This window comes from Barbus barbus (assembly GCF_936440315.1).
Source record: "Barbus barbus genome assembly, chromosome: 37".
In the NCBI taxonomy this organism is placed as follows: Eukaryota; Metazoa; Chordata; class Actinopteri; order Cypriniformes; family Cyprinidae; genus Barbus; species Barbus barbus.
In genome coordinates, this window is record NC_136715.1 from 19,023,429 (window position 1) to 19,048,986 (window position 25,558).

A 25,558-nucleotide genomic window follows, 5' to 3' on the forward strand; every position below is an offset into this window, starting at 1 on the left:
ACTATGAAAAAGTGTATTCTAATAGAGTCATAGTAATATATCATAAATATATTAGATATCATACATTTTCATTAAGTAAAGTTACTGTTTCACTGATAAAATAACCCGGTTTCCTAAATCCATTCTTCAAAGACTAGGATGCGCTACAAGCAGTTTCTCCCTCCTGAACTGTAACCACCCTTTGCTTTCAACTCGTCTTATCCAATCACAATCCTGCTCGTGTCTCACACGCCCACTGTTGTCCAGGCTTGACCAATCACCGAGCTCATCGCTGTGGCTCCGCTCAACGCACTCCGCCATTTTGTAGCGCTTTAAGAAAACTCAGCCGAGCAACAAAGTTGCGGATCAGAGCTGCTGTTCCTCGGTGTGCAATGGACGGGTAAGTGATGCTACGTTATTATGAATGGAAAATAAATCGAGCTGGCCGGGCGATAAGCCTTGAACGAATACAACCCTACCTTTATCAACTGTAACGAGTAAACCCGTTACGTTAGTTTTCCCGTGAATCAGGTTTCTGTCTGATGCTCGCAGCCTTTTGTTTTTGTTTTTTCCAAGTTTAAGTTAACTGTTTTATTAGTAGTATCAGACTTCGTGTTTTGCAGCGTAAACAAGGCAGTTTTTTTATTTCTAGGGAGATTTTCATCGAGAGGACTTGTTGCATCGTATATGCAGTGATACAAGTTTAAGTAGAAAGAGTAAAGAAAAACATTCTTTAAAACTCACAAATATAGGGAAACAAGCCCCAAAAGTTATGTTATTCTTTCAGACCAGAAAACTATTAGTAAAAGGAGTATAAGTAAATTGAATAGTTAGGTTGTGTGATGGCATTGACATCTTTTTCCCTGTGCAGCCGCCTAGAGACTGAATTGTATCCTATGGGATCAAGTTACGCAGAGTTAGAGTAAGTCCATCTCAGAGCTGGTGTTTTTATTTTATTTATTACCTGCCCACAGATAACATTTTATTTAGTTGTTATATTAGTCAAATATTAGCATATTAAGGGGCTTCGCTTACAAAAATCATCATGGTTGCCATGGTTTCCACCAAAACCGTCTTATATTAGCCGTTTTATTTCCTGAATATGATTCACATTGGTGTACCTTGACTTTTTTTAATCATTAGAAGCACAAATCCTCTTTTTAAGTTGTTCAATTGAGGTTTATTGCTAGAGCATTGCAAAAAATATGGGTTTTAAGGACTTGGTAATTTTGGGTTACTAAATGGCAAACCAAATAAAAATACATGGAAAATAAAACGGGTTATAGGGAATTCAACTTCCTGAGGTTGACACACAACATTTTCTCAAACACATATATCAAAATAAAAGAATATTTACATTTGAGAAGTTTTAGTCCCTATTTGCTGAATAGCATCCTAGTGGTGGCTAATACCACAGCGGTAAACATAACTGTTGTGACTACTGTAAAGTGGTGGAAACTGTGGTTAACATGGTAAATGGTTGGCCAGCGAGTCTCTTTGATAGACCTGAATGAAACCGACAGACCCACTGCACATGCATCATGTAAGATGATACACAGAATCTAAAACCACACCCCAGGTATTGTGAAAAATGACCCCAGTCTATAGGGCCCCCTCGTTTGAGCTCTCACACCTATTTGCATGAAGATTTTTTTCCCTCTTGGAGAACATCAGGACTTTGTTTTGGTACACTCGGTTTCTTTTTCTTACATTGTTTCAAACATAAAAGCTTTCATGATGTGCCGCATTGATATGAGGGCTTTTCGAAGCCCCGCACCAGAGGAGAGATTCTGGTATTGCGTTTACTGAGAGTTCATGTGAAACTGGATGTGGGGGTTAATCTTCAAACATAAACTGACACAAAATACCACTCGTGTTTCTTGCTCTAAGGGAGATCTGTGGGAAGGAACTAGATTACACTGTCTAGCTGCAATCTGCTTATTCCTTTAATGGGAAAAACATCTAACCAACATGAGCCAAGTGAAATATTAGCCCCACTTTAATGTGAATTACGGTTAATATTTAGGTTGAGGATATTAATTTCACGAAATGGGCTGGATTTGACCTTTTGTTTCATTGGGACTATTTTAGACAAGTGCATGGGGTCAGAATGGTTTTTCTTTTCCAATTTCATGCATTTTGTGTATGGTTTCCTGCTCTGATTTTTGTTGTTTTCCATTTCTGTTTTCTTTTGCAGCGTCGTTCACGATATTGCAGTTGGTACAAAGGTAAGAATCTTATTTTAAGTCCTTCAGTCACTATGACTACATGTGGTGTACAGCTTGGGTTGGTTGAATGAGAGCAGATTGTTTCGCTTATCTTTCTTTAACTGTTTGTGTGCCGGGACTCTGTATTGAGAATTTGCATGGCCTTTGTGTCTTCCACACCTTGTGCTATCGCTCCATCCAGACAATAAGAGGGTGAATCATTTCAAAGTGAATCAGAGTTTTTTTTTTTATAACAAGCACTATGGCATTGTGCCATGCCACATTGTGCTTCCTCAACTTTTTAGTAACTCAAAGTTATCGGTTAATTTCCGAAACTAATTCTGGTTCATAATATTTGACTGTTGTGAAACACATATTTAAGAAATCCTTAACTTGCTGCCTGGATCAGCCTTCACGAGGCCACAACATGAACACTCCCACTCACTCCCTCATTAAAGATGATTTCCTGTGGTATGTGGCTAGTGAGGAGCGACCCACAGGATGTAGAACAAAAGCCTGATTCGTGAGGCTCATTTAGGTTAGTTACTTACATGCTTTAGGTCATGCAGTAACTTATACAGCATGAAACCTACAGGCACTGCATTTGTCTGAGGATTACTACGGTATAGAGGTGGGCACTGTTTTAAGAGTTGAATTGGAAATATCGATTCTGAGAGGTTTCCAAGTTTTGGATTTGAAATATTTGTAAGGGACATTTTTTTTTTGTATTACGTCAAAGGTTCAGATCAATTACGGGATAGAGACAATATGAAACTCCATTCAGAACTCATTTGACTTTGTAACATGACATTTCTGAGTGAAATAAGAGATTTAATAAGAAAGGGTGTAGGCTAGGGCTTGATTTTATACTCTGAGAATTTATTGAATTGTGAAACCAACAACAAGTGAGCTTGATTGAATAAAGGTTTGCTAAAACAAAACCTCCTGAATAGCTATTGGTTAAAATCACTGTGGCCTAAGTGATGTCATCAGCAAAGTAAAGTCATTTTAGAGCATGTTGCATTTACATTTTGATGAAAATAAGAGTGGAATAACATGCAGCAGGCATTCACAAAAAAAGGTCACTGTTGATTTCATGTTAACTGGTAACACAGGAAGCTTATCATCCTCATGTATTTGGCTAATTTAAATTGCAAATTCGTAATATAATAATGTTCCACATGTCTGAGTGAAACCCAGCATAGTTTATACAATTCCTATTGATCTTGAGCAACGGGCTGTATTATTGGTTCATTTTATTTTTCTATAGCTCTACACAGACTTGCTATCAGCACAAAATGGGTTTTCTTTGTTTAAAATGCACTGAAAATTCATGCTCTATAAGATCAAAGGCATTAATTAAGAAAAGTAGATGTTCAGTTGTAATTTAATATCTTAAAATTGGTCATCAGATGTTCTGACTGTTAGATGATCTTCAGGTGACAGGCATTTTATTGTTTCGGCACACTTTCCACCTAATGATTGAACCCGTTTCAGAGACATTCCTCAGAGATTGGTTTTGGCTGTTGATATGACGAGATGAATGCAGTCTATTCATCAAATGCAAATATGTTTGCCTCATCACTCAGCACACACATGTAGCTCTTGTGTTTGTTCAGCAGTGCTGATAAGAGGGAAGATGGCTGGGGGAGGTGCTAATGGGTCACATGGGGCTTCGCTTGATGCTATCTGTCTCTCTTTTTTGTTCTCTGTATCTCGTAAAGAATGCAGGTCGATAGCTTGTGGGTCGCAGGTGCTGGTTACAGCAAGTCGACGATTAGCAATAGTCCCAGCTTGTTTTAACTCTTGTTAGGTTGAGTTTAATTTAGCCCAATATATGAGAATCTGAAGCTTTCCTGTGTTACCATGCAGTTAACATGAAATCATGACATCTTTCCCTCTGTTCATTTTTTTTTGTGAATGATTGGTGCATGTTATTCTACTATTTAATATCTTTGATCAAAATGCAAATGCAACATCCACTAAAACGACTTTCCTTATCTGATGACATCACCTAGCCCACAATAATGTTAACCCATAGCCAAAGGCATTCATTTGCATTCACTCAAGCTTAATTCTTATCTGTTTCACAATTCAGTCAGTTCCCAAGAAGAAAATAACAGTTTCTCATCAAATATCCTATTTTACTCCGATCTGAACCTGGTCATTAATGCAGAAATATGCATCTATTTTATATCCAATCTCAAAACCAGCTTTTTCAGTTGTTGAGTTTGTAGTGTTCAGATGTTTTATATGTTAAAGTCTGTATAGAGTCTGTACATGGATAATTACTATTGCTATTATTACAGAAAACAAGTCTGGATCGGTGCTCATAACCTGTATGGTTAGTGTGGTAAATGGCTCAAGTTTGAACAGTGATTGTGGGTGAAAGGCACACCTGGACGTATGGAGATAATGGGTCTTGTGTATTCAGTTCTGGGTTGGGTTTCAGTTACCTGCACAAGGTCTCCATGGTGAGCGCATTACAATCGGAGCTGCTGTGTTAACGGCCCCATTTTTTTTTGGTTTGTTGTGAATTGTTGTAGTCTTCGCCCCTCCCCCTGTCTTTCATACCTTTTAATCTGTTTAACCAAGTATCCCATCATGCCACACCCAAGAAAAAGTTACCACATTGAATGTTTGTGTTCGTCATGCTCAATTAACTTTCATGTTTAATGCACTGAGATAGTGTTGTCTGACACTATCTAGAAGTTTTGAGGAATGTTCCAGGTCCAGTGCAAGTTAAAATCTATCAGCAGAAATTCTGTCACCATAGAAAATAATTTCAATTAGTTAAAACATGAAAAATTGTGTTTTTGTTGTGATGCACTACTTTGTGCACTGGGAAACAGATAATATGGTAATTGTTTAACACTATGGCTGATATTAAATGAATTAAAAATAAAGTACTAAAAAATAAGAGCCACACAAATGGATATTGTGGTCCCAAATTAAGAAGTGTTCACATTTCACGTTTTATTCATTAATTCCCTCATTTTAGTCAAACTGTAAAATTGTGCAAATTTATTCCCTAGTTTTAATGTAGTGAAATTGTGACCATTTTGTAGTAATTTGTTCCCTTGTTTTCATATGGTTAAAACGTTGACCACAATTGAACTAAAACCAAGGAAAAAACTTTTCATGACAGTTCACACCATTATAATGCACATTATGAAAGAAGTATACTTGTATTGAGATTCTCTCAAGATGTTTTTATTGTTTTACTGAAGGTAATCTATTTTCATATTCAGAAGAAATAACACGCATAACAATATGCATACAATGTACCTGTCTGCAAAGTACTGGTTACATTGAATAAATCAAACTTCTCTAATTAATTCAGTGGGTAACACAAAACCAGAAAATGATCTGACTAGAATAGTAGTCCTGCTGCTAAAATGATAATTTAGCAGTACTGCTACAAACAAACATCGCAGGCTTGTAGTCAATTCATTGGCAGTTTAAGGTAACAGGCAACTGAGCAGAGCTGTAAACAAGGATTCTGTAAAAGCTTTAACTTCCCAGTTTAGCTTGTTTTCCAGTAACTCTTTAAATGATTGTTTCTTAGCTTAGTTTGTTGTACCAGATGCTTGTTGTGTAGCCACCCCCTCTGGTTTACATGTGGTTCTCATTGAGTCGTTTGACTGTGGAATTTTAATATGTGGTGGGCAGGCCTGTGTGGTTGCATGGAGTTTCTGCTGAATACACTTAATTCACTCTTGCTTTAGTCATACACACAGTCTCAATCCAGCCATCTTCTGTTACTTTGTTTGTTTACTTGTCAACGGTCTACGCTCGGAAAATGGACAATCAGAACAAACATTTGCTTTTGATTTTCCTAATTAAATGGGACAAAGACGCATGCTATTTGCAGAACTGTGGTTTATTACTTCTGTTAGTCACATGTAATCTTGGTTTAATGAGATAGTTGTTCCAAACCTCTGAATTTCTTCTGCTGAACAGAGAAGCAGATATTTTGATATTTTAAAGAATATGGCTAACCGAACAGTTGCTGGTCCCCGCTGACGCCAAGTCAATGTGAACCAGAAACTGTCTGGTTACCCACGTTCTTCAAAATATCTCCTGTTATGTTCAACAGAAGAAAGAAACTCATACGGGTTTTAGAGAGTAAGTGATGAAAGTTTCCATTTTTTCGGGTGAACTATTCCTTTTAGCTGGGTTGAAATGTGGTGTTTGATACCATGCACAGAGGTTTAGGTGTATAAACGTCCTTGTTCTTCACATAGACGTTCCGTCCTTCTTTAAAACAAAGGAAAGTGTGAGAGCAAATTCAAGATTCAGTCTGCACACTCATTCCTCCTGATTGACGACCCAGAAATGTAAAAACGCCCCTCTCCCCATGGTCTACAAAGATCTTGCTCCATAGGTTTCTGGTGGGGGATGTCTTGTGGTTGATCTCTGACCCCATCCACCCTTAAGGCTATGCTGTTTGCACAGGAAATCTGAATGCAACATTGTCCATTTCCTGCGTTCAGAGTTTTCTGATGTAAACATGTCCTTATTTGGACATCCCACTATCATTCTTTCCTTTACTGGTTGTTTTTGGCATTCCGGCTAAAGGTTGGATTAGTCTACCATAGTTTTTTTCCTCTTTACTTCAAGTGTTGTTGTAAACCTCAGAACTGACTGTCTAAACTTCATAAAAATGACTGAAACCTGTTTGACCTGGAGCTCTTTTATTCTCTTTTATTTCAGAGAGGATCTGACGAGCTGTTCTCCTGTGTTTCCAGCGGGCCCTATATCATGACCTCAGCAGGTAGGAGCTGTTTGCTCGACTCATTATTTCCTTTTTAAATGCGTTTAGTTTTGTCCCAGCAATCCGCACTGATCATCTGCTTTCCACACAGCCAACGGCAACGACAGCAAGAAGTTCAAAGGCGACATCAGAAGTCCTGGTGTCCCGTCCAGAGTTATACATGTCCGCAAGCTGCCCAATGACATCAACGAAGCGGAGGTCATCTCTCTCGGCCTTCCCTTTGGCAAAGTCACCAATCTGCTCATGCTGAAGGGAAAGAACCAGGTATCATTCCCTCTCCATTTATGACACTCTTAGAATTAGCTTGAAATAGGAGACAAGTTGACTTAACCTAGCTGTCCACCAAAATTTTTGGATTTTTCATACATGTAGTAAATGCTGTACTTAAACTGGAGAATATTACTTAGATGTTATTTTTGTATCGAGTAAAATGTGTTCACCTTAGCAACATGTTAACATCAGATTGTACTATTTCTTTTGCTAGAGATTATTGTTTGTGAGTGTTTTGTTAGGAATATGTTGTACAATAACAAATCAAGGTTATGATAGATAACCAAAACCATAAAAAAACATTTATTATTTGAAATAAAATAAATAATAACTAAACTAAAATAAATTTAAACTTTTGCAGCTAGTCCCCAAGTAAATGTTTCTAATTTTCATTTAGGCTACGTCCACATGAAGACGGGTTTCTCCGTATCCGATCTTTTTTTTTGCCTCAAATTCCATAAACACGGAGTCGTCTCAGGAAATATCTGCGTCTACACGGAATCACTGAAACCGACTGAAAACGATGTAGTACACATGCCAGACCAATATGTGGCGCTGTAATTCTGCCACAGAGATACACAAAAAACAGAGAAGAAGACTTGGACCATGTGCGTAAACCTTGCGCGCTGAATATAAACTAACACACAAAGCAGAAGATTTTGCTTTAATAAAACTAATGAGCTCAGTAGGTTCTGCAGCACGAACACAGGCACGTAGTCTGACGTTGTTGTTGTTGTCGCTGTTCTGTGACCTAGCGGTGTCTGATTAGGGGCGAGACGTGGGCTGATGACGTCATCGTTTCAGAAAATATACGGATTCGCCGTCCACACGAAAACATGAACCCGGCGTTTTCAAATTTATCCACCCTGGGACCCGGTTTCACTCTTCGAAAACGCCGGTTTCGTGTGGACGAAACGCCTATACGGTAAAGAATTTATGCGTATACAGAGAAACCCGTCTTCGTGTGGACGGGGCCTGAGTTTAACTTGAACTAAAATAATAAAAAAGCTGAGATAAAAATATTGAAAATTATATAGACATAAAAACTAATAAAATTACAAAAATAAATTACATATAAAACAAACTAAATCATACTATTAATAAAAACTGTAATATATCGAGACTAACAAAATTAGCATTTTTGAAAAATTATGCAATGATGCATTATATGTTGATCAACAGTGACAGTGAAGACATTTATAATAATAAAAAAAAAAAACTAAATACAACAGCAACAAATTATAATTCAAATAAATTGTTCTTTTGAAAAACTTGGGGGGGTATTTATATTTATATACATCTGTAAAACTGTTTCCACAAATATATTAAGCATCACAAAAGTTGATCATTAGAACTGTTTCTTGAGCAGCAAATCAGCATATTAAAATGATTTCTGAAGGATCATGTAATGCTGAAGATAATGAAGTAATGAGTTAATGAGTAATGAAGATGATAAGATCAGGTTTGCACCACAGGGGTAAATTACATTTTAAAATATATTAAAATAGAAAAAATCCATTCATTTAAATGTTAATAATATTTCACAATATTACTTTTCTTTTTTACTAGATTTTTGACCAAATAAATGCCATCTTAGTGAACAAAAAAGATTAAAGAATCGGTAATAGGAGTTTGTTTAGCTAGAAGTCTTTGTGTTCATGTGCTTGCGTGGAGCATTTTCCGTGCTTAAGTCAAATTGTATGATCTGCATTTTTGTGCAGGCTTTCTTGGAAATGAATACTGAAGAAGCAGCACAGACGATGGTTACTTACTACTCCTCCGTAACGCCCGTCATCAGAAATCATCCCATCTTCATGCAGTACTCGAACCACAAAGAGCTAAAAACAGACAACTCACCGAACCAAGTGGTATGTGCTTCTAATTCTCTCAGCCAGCACATGCACCACGTACAGGGCTGCATGTGGCTTCATTCCACATTTCTGACATATTGATTCATTTGTAAATGTTTTTACGTAAATAAAGACAGACGAATTTTATAACGATGAGTTATTTGCAGCAGCTGTGCACTGGATGATTGATACGAGAGGAGGGGCTGATTTGCTATCTTTTGCGCATCTTGTTTTTTGTTGCCGAATTTTCCTCTCTAAACAGTTTATATGCCACTAAAGGCCTTTAGCAGTGAATTCCACAGCTGCGGCCCATCAGCGCTCATTTGGAGGATTGCTTATTTTACTTTGCTTCGTTCTGTTCGAGTAAACACAGAAACGTAGCTTACAGTGTTTACTCCATACTCAGTTTTGTTCAAAAAAAGCAGTCTACAAATTTCACTCTTGCTTTTTCAGACATAAAAATGTGCATATGGATGCATGGGTGTAAAATCAATAAAGTGCAATAATATGTGTGATTTTTGGTGTCTACAGAGGGCACAGGCTGCACTGCAGGCGGTGAATGCTGTCCAGACAGGTGGCATGACTCTAGGTGCCATTGACCCATCTGGTTTGACTGGCCCCAGCCCTGTCCTGAGGGTCATCATTGAAAACCTCTTCTACCCCGTGACCCTAGATGTCCTGCACCAGGTATACACTTGCTCTAGTTCCTTTCTTACTAAAGGGATAGTTCACCAAAAAATAAAAATTGTCATCATTTGCTCACTCTCAGCCATAAGGCTTTGGTTAGTCTTTATGCATATATACAGGTATTTGTAATGTAAGTTTGAAATGTAAGCATTTTGTATTTTCAATAATAATAACCAAAGTTAAAATGCATTCTAATATTTGAAGGTTCGTTGTCGTGTGTTTTAATTGTAACTGTGGTTACAATTACTCATGAGATCATACAATGCATTATAAAGTGCATTACAAGGCACAGTTAATGCTTTCAAACTACTTTTATAATGCGTTATATAAAGGCTGTAAGTAAAGTGTTACCAACATTTTCAATGAGACCTGAGACGTTTCTGTCCTTAAAAGATTCAAAAAGTTCATAAAGTTGTCATGAGTAAATAGGAATTAAGTGGTTTAATCAAAGCCTTCTCAAGAAATGAGATTGCAATATATGATGAACAGATTAAATTTAGTTTTTTATTTCAGTCTAAACAATTATTAGACATGCATACCATGAGCAGTGAGCACATCTCATCTGGTAAGTGCATAAGCTCAAACGATGCCTTCATAAGCATTTTGGTTATTTGGACTTTCAGTGGAAGGACAGAAACCTCTCAGGTTTCAGTAAAATATCTGTAATATTTGGAAGGACATAAAAGTAAGTAAATGTTGACACAATTTTTATTTTTGTGTGAACTATGCCTTTAGATGTTGGCAGTTATGGTTGTTCGATACTAAAATATGTTTGGTTCCTCAACAGATCTTCTCGAAGTTTGGCACTGTGCTAAAAGTGATCACTTTCACAAAAAACAACCAGTTTCAAGCTCTCCTCCAGTTTGCTGATGGCCTGACGGCACAACATGCCAAGTTGGTGAGTAGCGCCATCGATCAACCATAATCTCTAATAATCTCTATTTCTGAAAAAGCTCTGATTGGGGGATGTAAGCTCTTGAAATCTGGCAAGCACAATCATGAAAGCTTGCGAAGTCTTGTTACTAATGCAAGAAAAGGCAAATGTCAAAATAAAATGATACAACTTCAGGATAAATAACCAGTGGGCAAATATCGCAGATGATTGTAAAAAAAAAAAATGCATATTCATCATGCTCAGTGGCGGCTGCTGGTCTGTCAAAGAGGGTCTTTTCATTTTCGGCCTACATCATAAAAATTGTCCATTTATTTATAAACAAATTCTGCCCTATGTTTCCAGCAGTACATTTTCTTTGTCACAGCACTTCCAGTCAGCCAGCTAAATTTGTCATACCAGGAGAGCTGAAAAGACCTTTTACTTTTCCCTATCTTTTGCACTAAATCAATCTTAGGTGTTGATCTGCCCTGCTGTTTAATTAGTTTCTCCTCGTAAGGAAGACTTTCAAATGGCTTCGCCAAAATCAGGTCGACAATGTTAGCACTGTCTGCCATTGTGTGCAGTTTGCTTGCTGGCTAGTTCACCCCATGACGCTAGCCTAGCCTACTGTATGAATGAACAAACGATCTAAAAAAAATACATTAAACTCGACGGAGGAAATGTGGGAATTAGGTTAAACTGAAACAAGGAATGTGTTGTATAATTGTGTGAAATGTATGATGAAAATTGGCTAGCAGTTTCGCCAAGCAAATACCAAGAAATAGGTTGCAGCAGTTTGTCTTTCGACTACACTTGCAAAATCCGCTTTGAGACTGAGCTCGAATAGCTTCAGCGTCAGCAACTTTTTATAGTACAAAATCGTTGTCAATCAAAAGGAGATGCAGTCTTTCGACAGACCCTCCAATCATCACGCAGAAGCCCGGAGTCCAGGTCAGCCCACTCCTCCATTCACCCCCAGAGATGCTGAGCGTCCGGGGGCGGGACATAATCGCAGCATTTATCCAATGACCGTCTAGTTTCGAAGCACTGAAAAAAACTGTTCAAAGCAGCCCCATTGAAGTCAATGGACGCTAGGCTTCAACAGGGAAATACACTGCGACGCTACGGGAATATATGAGAAGGAAATCGAGTCAGCCAACCTGCTATATGTAGCTGATTCTGAACAAACTCGTCTTTGAGATGAACGTGTTCTAACACATTTTTAGTCAATAAAATGTTAACACAATAGTACATATTTGACCATAATTTTTTTGACATTGTAGGGGAAGCTGAGCTTCCCTTGCAGTCTTAAAGAAATCCCCACTGATCATGCTGCCCTATCTGAACTGAACCAACACTTTCTCTATTTTATAAAGAGCTATAGAAATGGGTGACTTGACTTGCGGTAATTCACAAACTGTGAAAGAAGATGAAAGACTAGACTTTGATATGTCTGTGGCACAGTTTTTAATAAAATCTCTCTTTCCTCAGGCTCTAGATGGACAGAACATCTACAATGGCTGCTGTACCTTGCGGATCAGCTTTTCCAAACTTACCAGCTTAAACGTCAAATATAATAACGACAAGAGCCGTGACTACACTCGCCCAGACCTGCCAACTGGGGACAGCCAATCCGCTATTGAACATCACGCTGTGGCTGCTGCTTTTGGTACAAACGGCTGTTAAATTACAACCAGCACACTCTTTTCTTAACCACATTCCCATTCTGCCTCTTTTAGAAAGTCTAAATGTCCTGGTATTTTGCAGCTACTCCCGGGATCATCTCTGCCGCACCATACCCAGGAGCTCACGCCTTCCCTCCGGCTTTTGCTATCCAGCAGGCTGCAGGTACAATGGCACACAGCTCGACTCTAATGCCTTCTGTATTTCGTGTCTTGTATAGCACAAATTTGAATCCATGTCGAACAGGGTTGACAATACCTGGGGTTCCCGGAGCCCTCGCCTCGCTGGCCATTCCTGGGGCAGCGGCGGCCGCTGCGGCTGCGAGCAGAATGGGCTACCCTGCCCTCCCCGCCACACACTGCGTCATGCTGGTCAGCAACCTGAACCCTGAGGTTAGAAGTTCTCTGACAGACCTAGATAGTGCTCAAGATGTCTTTAAATATTAAGTCTTTGAGGATTTTTGTAGTTGATGCTGATGTTACTATTGTGCCATTTATGTTCTTAATAATCCTTCAATTTTATTCTTCTTTAATTTTTTAATGAATGAGAAGTGCATCAGTCGTATGAAATGTAGAGTCACAATGGAAAAATTTCAGTAGTTGATTCTCTACACACTTTTTTGTTTTACGTTTTAATGTATGTTTTTATAATATAATGTAAAAAATATTGGTTTAAATTGTAATAATGGTACCACAGTGAAACTAAATGGAACGTTTTTTTTCTCTTGTATTTGATTTAAATTAAAATATTAGAAATGGCACCACAACATAAATATTTGTATACATTTTTTTTCATTAAAAAATGACAAATGGCAATGGCACCACAACTAAAATGCCTTTTATAAAAAAAAAAAAAAGTAGTTTATAATGTAAAAATGTTGATATAAATATTTCTAATTTAAAAATGACAATGGCACCACATAATAAATATGGTGGAACACACTTTTTGTAACAATTTATAAAATAAAATGCAATGTAATAATGTGTAGTACTATAAATTTTAATAATTTAAATTGAAACAATGGCAATTAATAGTTAATTTAATAATAATATTTAATTTAAATTAAATTAAAGCAGTTGCACCAAAGCAAAAACTTAGTGGACAAACAATTTGTTTTTATTTTTTAAGAAAAAATACATTATATATTAAAACAATGTCATGTAGTTTAACTGAGTCAAATTAACAATGCAATGGATATTATAGACTGATGTTATTACTGCAGTACTGCTGAATGTTCCTTTAAATTTAGTGCATATATGATCTGTTGTCCCTCAGTAATTGCAGTGCACGGGACAAAAAGCCTGTTGCTTAGTGTCCATTAACCGAAGCTGCTCCTCTTTATTCACTCAAGTGTCCTCACCCCTTCTACAGTGCATTGTGTCATTTCTTCCTCTAACATCCTCAGGTTTTGCATAAAATTATGCCATTCAGCTGCGCTTCATTCTTCTTGTTGCTTCCATTCGAATATGTTGCTGCTTTACTTCACATTCCACTCATCTCCTCCAAATATTACCACAGTAAAATAGCCAAATTGCATTTTCTGTCGGTCTGTTCTTTTATTTGTATTGCTTTGTAAAACAGACCATTGGAAAGTGCGTCTACACATTGACATGAGCGCATTGTTTACTACAGTAACTAATTGCTAAAGATTAGCTTGTTATGCTGGTGAAGTTTCTTTGTTAACTTTAGCACTATATTTTGTATTTCTTTGTATACTGACCTTGTTTTTTTTTGTTTTTTTTACCTCCTTTTTTTTCTTCCTGTTTCTCTCCCTCCCCGTTCCCCTCATCCCATTGCTCTTTTTTTTTGTTTTGGAAACCTCGTTCTCCTTTGCCATCTGGCTGCACGCACCATGTCTCTTCTCATCTGATCTGTACGAACAATTACACGATTCAACATCATCCCACAATCACACACACACACACACAACATGTCTTTAAACACACAAACATCTCTCTCTCGTCTACCCCCCACTCCCTCCCCTCTCTCTCCGCTCCCAATCCATTCACCATCTTCATGATCCAACCATCGTTTTTCGCCATTTCCCGTGGAACTGCCTCGCTGCCTCGGATATGTTGAACCTCCACTCTGCCTCCGATCTTTACCTGTCTCTTCCTCCTCCGCTGCCCCCCTCTGCTGTCCTTTAAAGAGAGTTACGCCCCACTGCCTCTTTATTCTCTTCGGTATGTCATCCTTTAGCATCTTTTTTTTGTCACTCGTTTGTTCTGGTCTTTTAATTTGATTTGATTTCCTCACAAGGCATCTGTGAGGCCCGATTCTTTGAGTGCCTCGCTTGTTTTCTGCAGTATTTGGTGTGGTGAGATGAGACGCGTCATGAAAAGCTGCAGCTTTCCCTGGACAGTGGCACTTCCTTTGAACGCAGATGGAAGGCTGCAGCTTTTTAATGACGGAACAAAGCAAATTGGTGTCTCATAAAATGTTGCATGCTTTTGAAAACTGTTCCTCTTTTACCTTTTTTATTGCATGTCTGTGGAAGAAAAGCTGTTTAAAAATACTTGGTTAATAGTCAAGACTCCTGCTGTTTTTTTGGGTTAAAAACATTTTCATCCCCTCAGCTTTTTATCTTTCGATTCTTGTTACAGTCAATCTATTGAACCTGTTCCTCAGGAGATCGAAAAACAAACTAAACACACGTTGAACTTTTTGAACTCTCTTCTTAACAATTTTTTTTTCTAAACTAAGATTTTTTTCAGTCTATTCTTAAAGCAAGTTCCCTTCCCTTAACAATAAACCCTTGTTAGACACTAGTGATAATTTTATGTAAATATTTATATATTTTGTACCTTGAAGAGCATGTGATGGTGTGATTATAATGGAGTATCTTGATTGTGAACTGAAGTTGTTTTATAGCTCAGGCTGATTTTGATGAGGTGTGCCTGATCATTACGTACTGCATATTTGTATCTGACATCATACTGTCTCTCTTTGTAGGTGTATATGGGGATGTATTGAGAGTGAAAATCATGTTCAATAAGAAGGAGAACGCTCTCGTACAGATGTCTGATGGGACACAGGCTCAGCTTGGTAAACAGCCTTAAAATGATTACAATTTGCTTACAGAACAAATGGACAATTTATATATGCACCACCATTTAAGAGTTTGTGCCAGTATGAATTTTTACAATGTATTTAAAATAAGTCTCTTATGCTTACCAAGGCTGCATTTATTTGATTAAAAAGTGTAGTAAAACAGCAATTTTATTAAATATTACTACAATATAAAACAACTGTTTTCTGTATTAATATTTAAAAAAATTATTTGTCATTATTTTAAGTCTTCTTATTTTTGCATCCTTGCTGAATAAAAGTATTAATTTCTTTCAAAAAATGTCACTGATTGACAATAACTGGAATAACTAGCTACTCACTATATTTGCTTATTGGAAGTGTTATAATGTCTTCAGTCTCTCATCAGAAATGGATGAGTGCATATTTCATAATCAGATTGTGCTCTTTTTTTTTTTTTTTTAACTACTTCAACAATGATTCACAATGAACAAACAAAGGAAACCAGAAGGCTATCAGTCATGCTGTGTTTTACAGAAGTTTTGTTGATTAATATTAGCTGTGCTTCAATGCCCAAACTTATTCATAAATGTCCCAATGTTTAGCAGATTCTAGCACCCAAATTTGTTTTCACAGTATACTGATGTATATACACAGTATATTGATGTTATGGGAAACTAGGGCGCAGAATGAGGCACACTTTATATTCAATTTGATTTGTAGTTCAGTATTTATTTATTTCTATATGTACACATTCATATTTCAGCAATGAGCCATCTAAACGGGCAGAAGTTGTACGGCAGGCCCCTGCGCATCACGCTGTCCAAACACACAACAGTCCAGATGCCACGGGAGGGACATGAGGACCAGGGTCTCACCAAAGACTTTAGCAACTCTCCTCTCCATCGCTTCAAGAAGCCAGGCTCCAAAAACTACTCCAACATCTTTCCTCCCTCATCTACCCTGCACCTGTCTAACATCCCGTGAGTTATACACCTCAGCGTCTTGTTTTTCTATGAATTTAAAAACCCAAATATCTCACTTATAACTTTGTCTCTGTTTTAGACCCTCAGTTGTTGAAGATGACCTCAAGGTGCTCTTTGCTAGCAATGGTGCTCTTGTCAAGAACTTCAAGTTCTTTCAGTAAGTGTGTGCAGTTTGTGGCATTATCATACTGTGACTTTTATGTAGTATAACATAATTTTAAATTATTGATACTGGTAGTGGAATCGCAGCCAGTAACTGATAGTGTGTGTGTGTGTGTGTGTTTTTAAACTTTTGTGCACATTTTGCTATATATTAGGGCTGTCAATGGATTAAAATATTTAATCGCGTTTAATTGCATGATTTTCATGCGTCAACTCTTGATTAATCGCAACTTAATCACACATTTTTTTCTCAGTTCTAAATGTGCCTTAAATGAATACTTAAGTTTTTAATACTTTAAATCAACATGCAGGGACAAATATGGATGCTTTATGCAATATATGTTTATTATTAGTGAAACCTTAACATAGAGCATGAAGACTAGACAGAAGGTCATAGATGTTTTTCAAAGAACTTGTTCATGTCTATTAGACACATGAAAAAAAGAACATAGAAAAAGGTTCCCATTACTTCTCTTTCTTTGCACGGAGCAATTTACTTTCACATTTTCACAGGACAGGGCAGCTCACTTCTTCTGAACATGCAAAATGTACATTTATTATTTATTGTTACATTTGTTTGCCTTTCTGTGCCCACATACTGTATTTTGATGTAGCTAAATGCTCAATAAAATTGTTTTCATTTATATATTTGACTGTTTCTGTTGTCAGACAACGGAATGAATATGAAATAGTGACTGAAACATGACCCATTAAGACTACATAACCAGCTCTCCCTTCCAAGATGTTAATCTGCGCAAAAATCCTGATTTATAATCCAGCCATCGTCTGATCAAATCAAATATGGATATAACCAAGATGGCGCCGCTGATGGCAGCTATTGTGCGTTGCTCTCCAGTGTTTGTACTGTTTTTGTTTGTTTTTCCTGCTTTTTGTTTTTCAAATATGATCAGTTTTACCAGGGATGACCTGCTGAACATTCGGCAGAACACACCACAAAATCTTTTACCGGATTTAGATTTTTCGGACGTTTTGCTGGACATTGTAGTTGGCGGAGCCGTAGCTCTGGTCAAACGCTACAGGAGCCGTAGGCGGGGGAAGCGAGTCGGCGCACTTGTGAAGCTTCGTCAGCACGGATTTTGAATGCCGTTGCCTAGCATCCATCTGGCGAATCTCCGTTCTCTACTCAACAAAACGGATGAACTCCTTCTGCTCTCCCGGACAAACAAGGATTTTTCTAACTCTGCTCCCCTGTGTTTCACAGAAACCTGGCTAAATGGCGACATACTGGACAGTGCGATTCATCTGCCTAATTACCAGCTGATCAGAGCAGATAGGGACGCGGAATCAAAGGGGGCGGGACGTGCTTTTACATCAATGAGAGAGGTGGTGTACAGATGTAACTGTGTTAAAGAAGATGTGCTGTTTAGATCTAGAAACGCTCTTCATTAACTGCAAGCCGTTCTAATTCGCCGCGGGAGTTCTGCTCGTTCATTCTCGTGAGTGTTTACATTCCACCGCAAGCGCACGTGAGCACAGCTTTACAGAAATTCGCTGATTTGATCACAGACACAGAACAACAACACCCAGACTCTGTTTTAATCATTCTCGGGGACTTTAATAAAGCAAATCTCTCCCGTGAACTGCCAAAATACAGACAGCAAATCACATGTCCCACCAGAGACAGTAATATATTGGATCACTGTTACACAACAATAAAGGACGCATATCACTCGGTTCCACGAGCAGCTTTAGGACTCTCTGATCACTGTTTGGTTCATCTTATTCTGACCTACAGGCAGAAACCTAAATCTGCAAAGCCTGTATTAAGATCTGTTAAAAGATGGACTAATGAAACAGAGCGGGATCTATAAGCCTGTTTCTCTCTCACTGATTGGACTGTTTTTGAAGCTGCTGCCATCGATCTGGACGAGCTCACAGATACTGTAACATCTTATATCAGTTTCTGTGAGGATATGTGCATTCCTAACAGGACTCATCTTATCTACAACAATGACAAACCATGGTTCACTGCAAAACTCAGACAGCTCCGTCAGGCCAAAGAAGATGCTTACAGAAAGGGGGATAAAGTCTTGTACAAACAGGCCAAATACACACTGGAAAAGGAGATCAGAGTGGCAAAGAGGAATTATTCTTACAAGCTAAGGAAGAAAATTCTCTTCCAGTGATCCTGCTTCAGTGTGGAAAGGAATGAAGGATATCACCAGTTACAAGTCACCGTCACCATCCCCCAGCACTCTAGAGAATCAACACCTGGCAGACGACTTGAACAAGCTTTATTGTCGTTTTGAAAAATCACCCCACACCCGCCCTGAACACCTCTCCATACAACCATTAACACCTCCAGCAACCCTCCTCTCCCCACAATTCAAATCAGCAAAGAAGATGTGTGCCAGGTCTTCAGGAAGAACAAAAGAAGGAAAGCACCAGGCCCAGATGGTGTGTCACCAGCCTGTCTGAAAATTTGTGCTGACCAGCTGGCCCCCATCTTCACACAGATCTTCAACAGATCACTGGAGCTGTGTGAAGTCCCTTCATGCTTCAAACGCTCCACCATCATCACCGTCCCAAAGAAACCTAAAATTACTTAATGACTTAAAGACCTGTGGCTCTAACGTCTGTAGCCATGAAATCATTTGAAAGGTTTTGGCTTATCTGAAGGACATCACTGGTCCCTTACTGGACCCTCTGCAGTTTGCCTACAGAGCAAACAGGTCTGTGGATGATGCAGTCAACATGGTACTGCACTTCATCCTGCAGCATCTGGACAGACCAGGGACTTATGTGAGGATCCTGTTTGTGGACTTCAGCTCCGCTTTTAACACCATCACAGAGACCCTTCAGAATAAACTAACCCCGCTCTCCGTCCCCACCTCCGTCTGTCAGTGGATCAACAGCTTCCTGACAGACAGACAGCAGTTAGTAAAGCTTGGTGAATTCACATCCAGCACTCGTACCATCAGCACCGGAGCTCCTCAGGGCTGCGTACTCTCCCCACTGCTCTTCTCCCTCTACACCAACGACTGCACTTCTAAAGATCCCTCTGTCAAGCTCCTGAAGTTTGCAGACAACACCACACTGATCGGCCTCATCCAGGACGGTGACGAGTCTGCTTACAGGCAGGAGGTTAAGGAGCTGGCTGTCTGGTGCAGTCTTAACATCCTGGAGCTTAACACGCTCAAAACTGTGGAGATGATTGTGGACTTCACTCACCATCATGAACAGCACTGTGACTGCAGTGGAGTCATTCAGATTCCTGGGCACCACCATCTCTCAGGACCTGAAGTGGGATATTCGCATAGACTCCATTGTCAGAAAGGGCCAGCAGAGGTTGTACTTTCTTCGCCAGCTGAGGAAGTTCAACCTGCCACAGGACTTACTGAAACAGTTCTACTCCGCCATCATTGAATCCATCCTTTGCACTTCAATGACTGTCTGGTTCAGTTCAGCTACCAAATCTGACCTCAGAAGACTACGGAGAGTAGTCCGGACTGCTGAGCGAATCATTGGTACAACCCTCCCCACTCTCCAAGAACTGTACTTATCCAGAGTGAGCAAAAGGGCTGGCAAAATCACTCTGGACCCCTCACATCCAGCACACTCAATTATTTTACTTTTATTTTCTCATTTTTAATTTGCACATACTTGACCTGTACATACATAGTTGTCTATATTATATTGTGTTTTTGCTGCTTTGTACATTGCCTATTTGGATATTTGTATATTATTCTTTTATTATCTGTGTCCTGTCCTGTTGCTGTCTTTCTGTTGCACTGTGGAGCTTCTGTCGCTACAACAAATTCCTTGTGTGTAAACATACTTGGCCTATAAAGCTCATTCTGATTCTGAATAGGCTACACATAAGATAAAGACAATGGCTGTGCTGTGATTCCGGCTATACTTGCATGTAAAATTAGAGAAGCAACATAATGTTTTAACTGAAAGCGCTGCTCCTCTCAGCCGCTCGCGGAACAGAGCATACGCAGAGAAAGAGGTGTGTGCGCAGTGGGAAAGAGGGACCTCGCGCTCGCACGGCAGTACCAGCGAGTCTCAGAAACTAAATATGGTTTGGGCAAACCCTAAAGATTAGTCGCTAGGTGCTTTTGTTTTGCTAAAGGGGTCTGAAAAGTCACTAAGTTGGCAACACTGTCAGCATCTCCATCCATTTCTCCAACTACGGGCTAGCCCACGGGCCAAACAGAAAATGCGCGCTAATAAAACTAGTGCCGTTAAAATGAATTTGTGTTAACACGTTAATTTTGACAGCCCTACTTGTATGACTTATATCATTTATATGCATTATGAAGTCTACATATTTAAGTAGTTTATTTTTTATTATTGGTTAATTTATTTTTTTTATTTAGTGAATGGTTTTTACTTTTGTTACCTGGTAATTTTGAGTTAAAATTGGCCACAACATTCTGTTGTGATTACTGAATTTGTCAGCACATAAATTCTATATCAGTGTCTCCACAAGAAATACTAACAAATTCATCAACTTTCAGGAAGGATCGCAAGATGGCGCTTATTCAGATGTGTTCAGTGGAGGAAGCGATCGAGTCCCTCATCCAGTTCCACAACCATGATCTCGGAGAAAATCACCATCTCAGGGTTTCTTTCTCCAAGTCCATCATTTGAGACAAATACAGTCTAGAAAGGGCTGGAGTGGCCAGTCATTTTAAACCTTAATGAGTCTTAATCACAAAGCTCACTTCCATCATTCCATTATGTTATTTAAACTACATTGACTGTATGCATCACTCCATCTGTCACTTTCAGCCTATTTCAGGCTTCTGAAAGTGATTTCTGTAAAAGCAGAGATGAACCACTACAGGCCTTTGATTCCATTCATACCATTTGTGCCTTACTGCTTCAGATCTCCTGAACCTTAAGTCAAACATCTGCATCTAATGTTTGCAAATCTGTAGTTTACAGTCCATTTCGTGCCCTCAGGGCCAAACATTCATATTTCTATGAGACATTGGTTTATTATTTCATCAGGCTGATGGTACAGGCCTAAAACTCTGCACCTTTGCGTTATGTATCTCCCAGTAGGGTTGTACTCATCATATCCTCTAGCTTTAGCATTTATACTGTATCTTTAGACATAGAATGTTTACAGGCATTTCCTCCTTCAAATTTATGCAATCATTTGTGTATAAATCCAATAGTGTTGTCTAGATTTGTATGGTTTTTATACTTTGGGCCATTGCATGTTGGCTGTGGTCAGCGGATCATTAACCGCTGTCTGTTTACTGTTTGTCCTGTATTTTGCGTAGAAGTTTAGCGTTGGGCTTCATGTTGTTGTGTGATATAGTAGATTATTTAAGCTATTCTACTTAGATGCCCCATGTATTTTATGTATTCACGTACCTGTGTGTTTACTATAGCTTGATACCAAAGCCTTTCCTCCGTGTACCTTCGTAAGGGACATCCTGACACCTTTTAGCCTCATGACAAACAGCGTGTACAAACAGGTCCTCTCAGAGGGGCTTACATCCACTTCTCTGTAGAGAACGGTGTGATGGAAAGAGTTCAGGTGAATCAGGACGGCCGCCAGATATGACTGATAATCAGCACACCTGCTGAATTGTGCACGTCACATAACGCCAGTCTTTAACAGATGGCCTTTAGTGACCTCTGTAAAAAGAGCTAGGCCTTTATCCCAATACCACCCCCCACCCCCCAATTTTTTTTTTTTTTTTTAATCGTTCAAGTGCCTTTTTAAAGTAATGTCTTTGTTGACTGAGCAGTCCATCCTTATGACATTCAGCTGCATTAGTTTTCAGAAGCGTTTTATAAAGGCCTGAAGGTGGCCTAAATTTGGCATTCGAACCAGATGATACACACAAAATCTAATCTTTTTTGTTTATATCATATTCTCAGCAGTGTGTCATAGTGGATTGAGTTATTTGACTATTTTTAATTTAAATTAGGTGCTGTGTATGGTTTTTCCCCCTTTGTTACATGTTTTACTGTTTGTGTGGGACCAATCTAAAAAAATAAAATACAGGTGGCGCTTTAAAGAAATCCAAATGCTCCTTGGATGTAGAAAAAAGTTTATCATATTGTTGATTCTTTACAGCGGCTGGATAAAACATAATTATGCATCCTTGCACAACATTAAAAACCTTCAATATACAACATCTGCCTTAGATTATAAAGTGCTTTTTCTTATAGTGGACAGATGAGGTGTAAATACTATTTTTGTAGCACAATGTTAAAAGTTATGGGTTTTTATATCCGTTAAAACCATGTATATTTTGATTACAGCTATGAACCATCATCATGCAAAAATATAGTTCAATATAAAATGGCTAAAATCAGGATTACAACCGTTTTCAGTCTTTATCTTGTTCTTCGTGACATTCCTAGTTGTACTTTTTGCCTTCAATAAATATTTGTTTACTCAAGTCTGTGTCCATGACATTTATTCTTGTGTCAATTAATGAAGAACAGCTGAAACACGCAGGATGATTACAGAAATCAAATAAACACAAGTAAGTTACGCGAGCGTTATTTGGCCAAAACAAAGTTGTGGGAACGCTAGTAACGTTATGTTTTCAACGGCTCTGCTAGTAAGTTAGCTACCGTTTTGTTCGACGGTGTTGCTTATAATATGATTCAAGCAGTAAAATAGCCTTATTTTCAAAACACCACAATGGAAAAGAAAAGTGAACGTTAAACGCGTCCATTCCCTCAGAGGGGAACCTGATCGCGTTGTTGATTCCCCTCAGGACATAATTTACCGTAACACTACTTGTGCTGTCGTCTTCAGTCAGGAAGAGGAACTGGATTCTGTCGTTAAAGCCAACTTCATAGTTGTGTACGGGTCTTGTCTTTAGAAATCACGAACGCAAGCTGCTATGACACATTTAAGACTGCTCCCTCTGGTTTGGACTTTTTGGGCTGTTTCTTTCGCCGATGACACGAGCAATATGACCACCGCCAGTAAACCACACGCACTCAAGAACACTTCCAGCATCAGTAACGTTACAGAAGGGTCTCAGAAACATGCCACCAACTTCAATCTGGACGGCGCGATGATAAACAGGGCTCTGTATGTTCTGATCGGGATCACGACCATCGGAGTGCTGTATTTCTTAGTGAGAGCTGTCCGGTAAGTCATCTGGAAATCATGTCAAGTGAGGTTTTATATTACTTAGAAGGTATGCCCACTGTATATAATGCTTATACTTAGACGGTGATACAAAATGCAGCGTTTCTTGTTGTTTTGACCTCGAGCAAGACTATCTGGGCTAAATAAAGTTTCAATTCAATAACAGTTCACTCGCACGACACTAACTTTTCAGTCATTACCTTCAGCAATTATGCAAACAATAGGAAAACAAAGACAAACTCTGGATATTTTAGGCAATTTAAAGATCCCAGCCAAAACATTTCAGGGAAAAATGACATTTGGTCACCCTAACTATTACTAATAACAACAATGCATTTCCTTTAGGGGCTGACATAAGTCATTATTTGCTTGTAAATAAGAAGGTGACTAGATTAATTGTATTTTTAGTTTGTGTATGGTTTCTGATTTGTTCTCTCATTCCAGTCTGAAGAAAACGGGTGTTCAGAGGAAGAAATACGGGCTCCTGTCAAACTATGACGACACCATGGAAATGGCCCACCTGGAAAGCGACGAGGACGATACCACTGTTTATGAAGCCAAATCTTTGAGAAGGTAGTCAAACACTAGATCATCCTACCAGATATTCAAATATTGACATAAATAACGCTCGGCCTCTGCTCAGCTTCAGCCTTTGGACTGTGATGTGGGAAATCTATACCTCAGATAGCATCTTGTCTGACCTGCTTTTTAATAGCTTTTCTTTCAACAGATGAATGTCTGGGGGTGTTTGATACTGCCAGAAATATCATATGATGAAGACAATCCCATTATTTCCACCAAAATGGTTGTTGAATGATTTTGTTGTCATTTTCTAAAACCATGAGAGGATCTAGTGTGGATGCTTGGATGCCTTTTTCCAAGATTAAGTGGAATGGGTAGGTTTAAACTAGATTTTGGACTGATATGACCAAATGGATCTTCTTGGAAGGTCATAAATTGTTTTGTTGTGGCAGAAGATCAAAACTGTGTTTTGTGCCAAAGTTACTTATTCTTAATTTTTAGGGTTTTGAAACTCTTGTCTGAGTTGATGTGTGTTTGTAATTTAATATTGTAAAAGATTGCCCCTCATTTCCAATCCACCAACACTGAAAGGCCTGAAAGTTGTTTGCTAATTTATGGGACTATTATATATTTTTTGGACTATCTGATTTTTATTTTTTAGGTGTACTGTCAATTTATGAGATGTATATTGTTTTTTCAAATATCCTTGTCTTTTTGTTTTCTTTTCTTTGTGTCTTTCTTTCATTACTATATTGGGGCTGTACTGGGTATTGATTTCAGATGTGAATTCTGGAATAAGTGATAAATTGACGGATTCCGTGTGTATGATTCTGCCAAATACCAGCATATGTAAGCGATGCACTTTGATTTTTAGGGTTTAGAAACTACAACAGCAAAACATGGTATTTTATGACCTGGCAACACTCATTGTACCATTTCAAGATTTTTTTTTTGCATAAATAAAAGGAGTTACATTTTTAGACTAAACATTCCCACACAATGTTGGTTCCAAATGTAGATGTGGTTCTGCGTTTAGTGTTACTCAGCATGTTAACTGAGGTTTTGTGAGTCTCAACCTGCAGAATTTTATTTATTTTTTTACAATGGGTGTGATTTCTGCATTGTGTGATGAAAACAGTTTAATATGCTGTGAAAACAGCAAGCCATTTTGAGGTATATGTATGCAATATCAGCATTCTCAGATTTCCAACTTGAACGTTTAAGGGGTGTGCATGACAGCGTTGATGACATGGTATTCTTTGAAATGCATTCACTGATTATTGATGTTGTCAAACTGAAATGCATGAAGTATCACTGTATCAATATTTAATGTACATAATTTCAATGATTCCTGAAGTGTGCCTTTCATTCCTTCCCTTTTTGTAATTGCATTTGATTAGATGTAATTTGTAATAAAATTCTCTTCTCTATTTTC

General features: G+C 38.4%; 2 protein-coding genes across 6 annotated transcripts; both read left to right on the forward strand.

Annotated features, from left to right (window-relative positions):
- Positions 1-304: 304 nt before the first annotated feature.
- Positions 305-22,892, forward strand: LOC306857201 (polypyrimidine tract-binding protein 1-like). Of its 4 annotated transcripts, XM_079397007.1 has the most exons (16): positions 315-379; positions 851-901; positions 2,177-2,207; positions 6,903-6,963; positions 7,055-7,227; positions 8,955-9,101; positions 9,615-9,770; positions 10,558-10,668; positions 12,136-12,313; positions 12,412-12,492; positions 12,574-12,719; positions 14,477-14,510; positions 15,280-15,372; positions 16,121-16,337; positions 16,420-16,497; positions 20,987-22,892. In XM_079397007.1, the coding sequence occupies exons 1-16, from the start codon at positions 372-374 to the stop codon at positions 21,117-21,119; spliced, it is 1,698 nt and encodes a 565-aa protein (XP_079253133.1). In that variant the 5' UTR covers positions 315-371; the 3' UTR covers positions 21,120-22,892. The 4 variants fall into 4 exon arrangements, with proteins under 4 accessions (XP_079253132.1, XP_079253134.1, XP_079253133.1 ...); XM_079397008.1 differs by lacking the exon at positions 851-901 and having other exon boundaries at positions 306-379; XM_079397005.1 differs by having other exon boundaries at positions 340-379; positions 12,412-12,719.
- LOC306857237 (protein FAM174C-like) lies at positions 22,767-25,558 on the forward strand (the record flags this gene model as incomplete). 2 transcript variants are annotated; one of them, XM_079397065.1, is made up of 3 exons in its annotated part: positions 22,767-23,601; positions 24,046-24,174; positions 24,332-25,558. In XM_079397065.1, exons 1-3 carry the CDS (start codon positions 23,348-23,350, stop codon positions 24,333-24,335), a joined length of 387 nt encoding a protein of 128 aa, XP_079253191.1. In that variant the 5' UTR covers positions 22,767-23,347. The 2 variants fall into 2 exon arrangements, with proteins under 2 accessions (XP_079253191.1, XP_079253192.1); XM_079397066.1 differs by lacking the exon at positions 24,332-25,558 and having other exon boundaries at positions 24,046-24,178.

Bases quoted from the DNA above. Each gene is read 5' to 3' on its own strand.
- LOC306857201 (XM_079397005.1), top strand. The intron at 902-2,176 runs GTAAGTCCATCT...TTTCTTTTGCAG, and splicing joins TCAAGTTACGCAGAGTTAGA to CGTCGTTCACGATATTGCAG. The intron at 7,228-8,954 runs GTATCATTCCCT...ATTTTTGTGCAG, and splicing joins TGCTGAAGGGAAAGAACCAG to GCTTTCTTGGAAATGAATAC.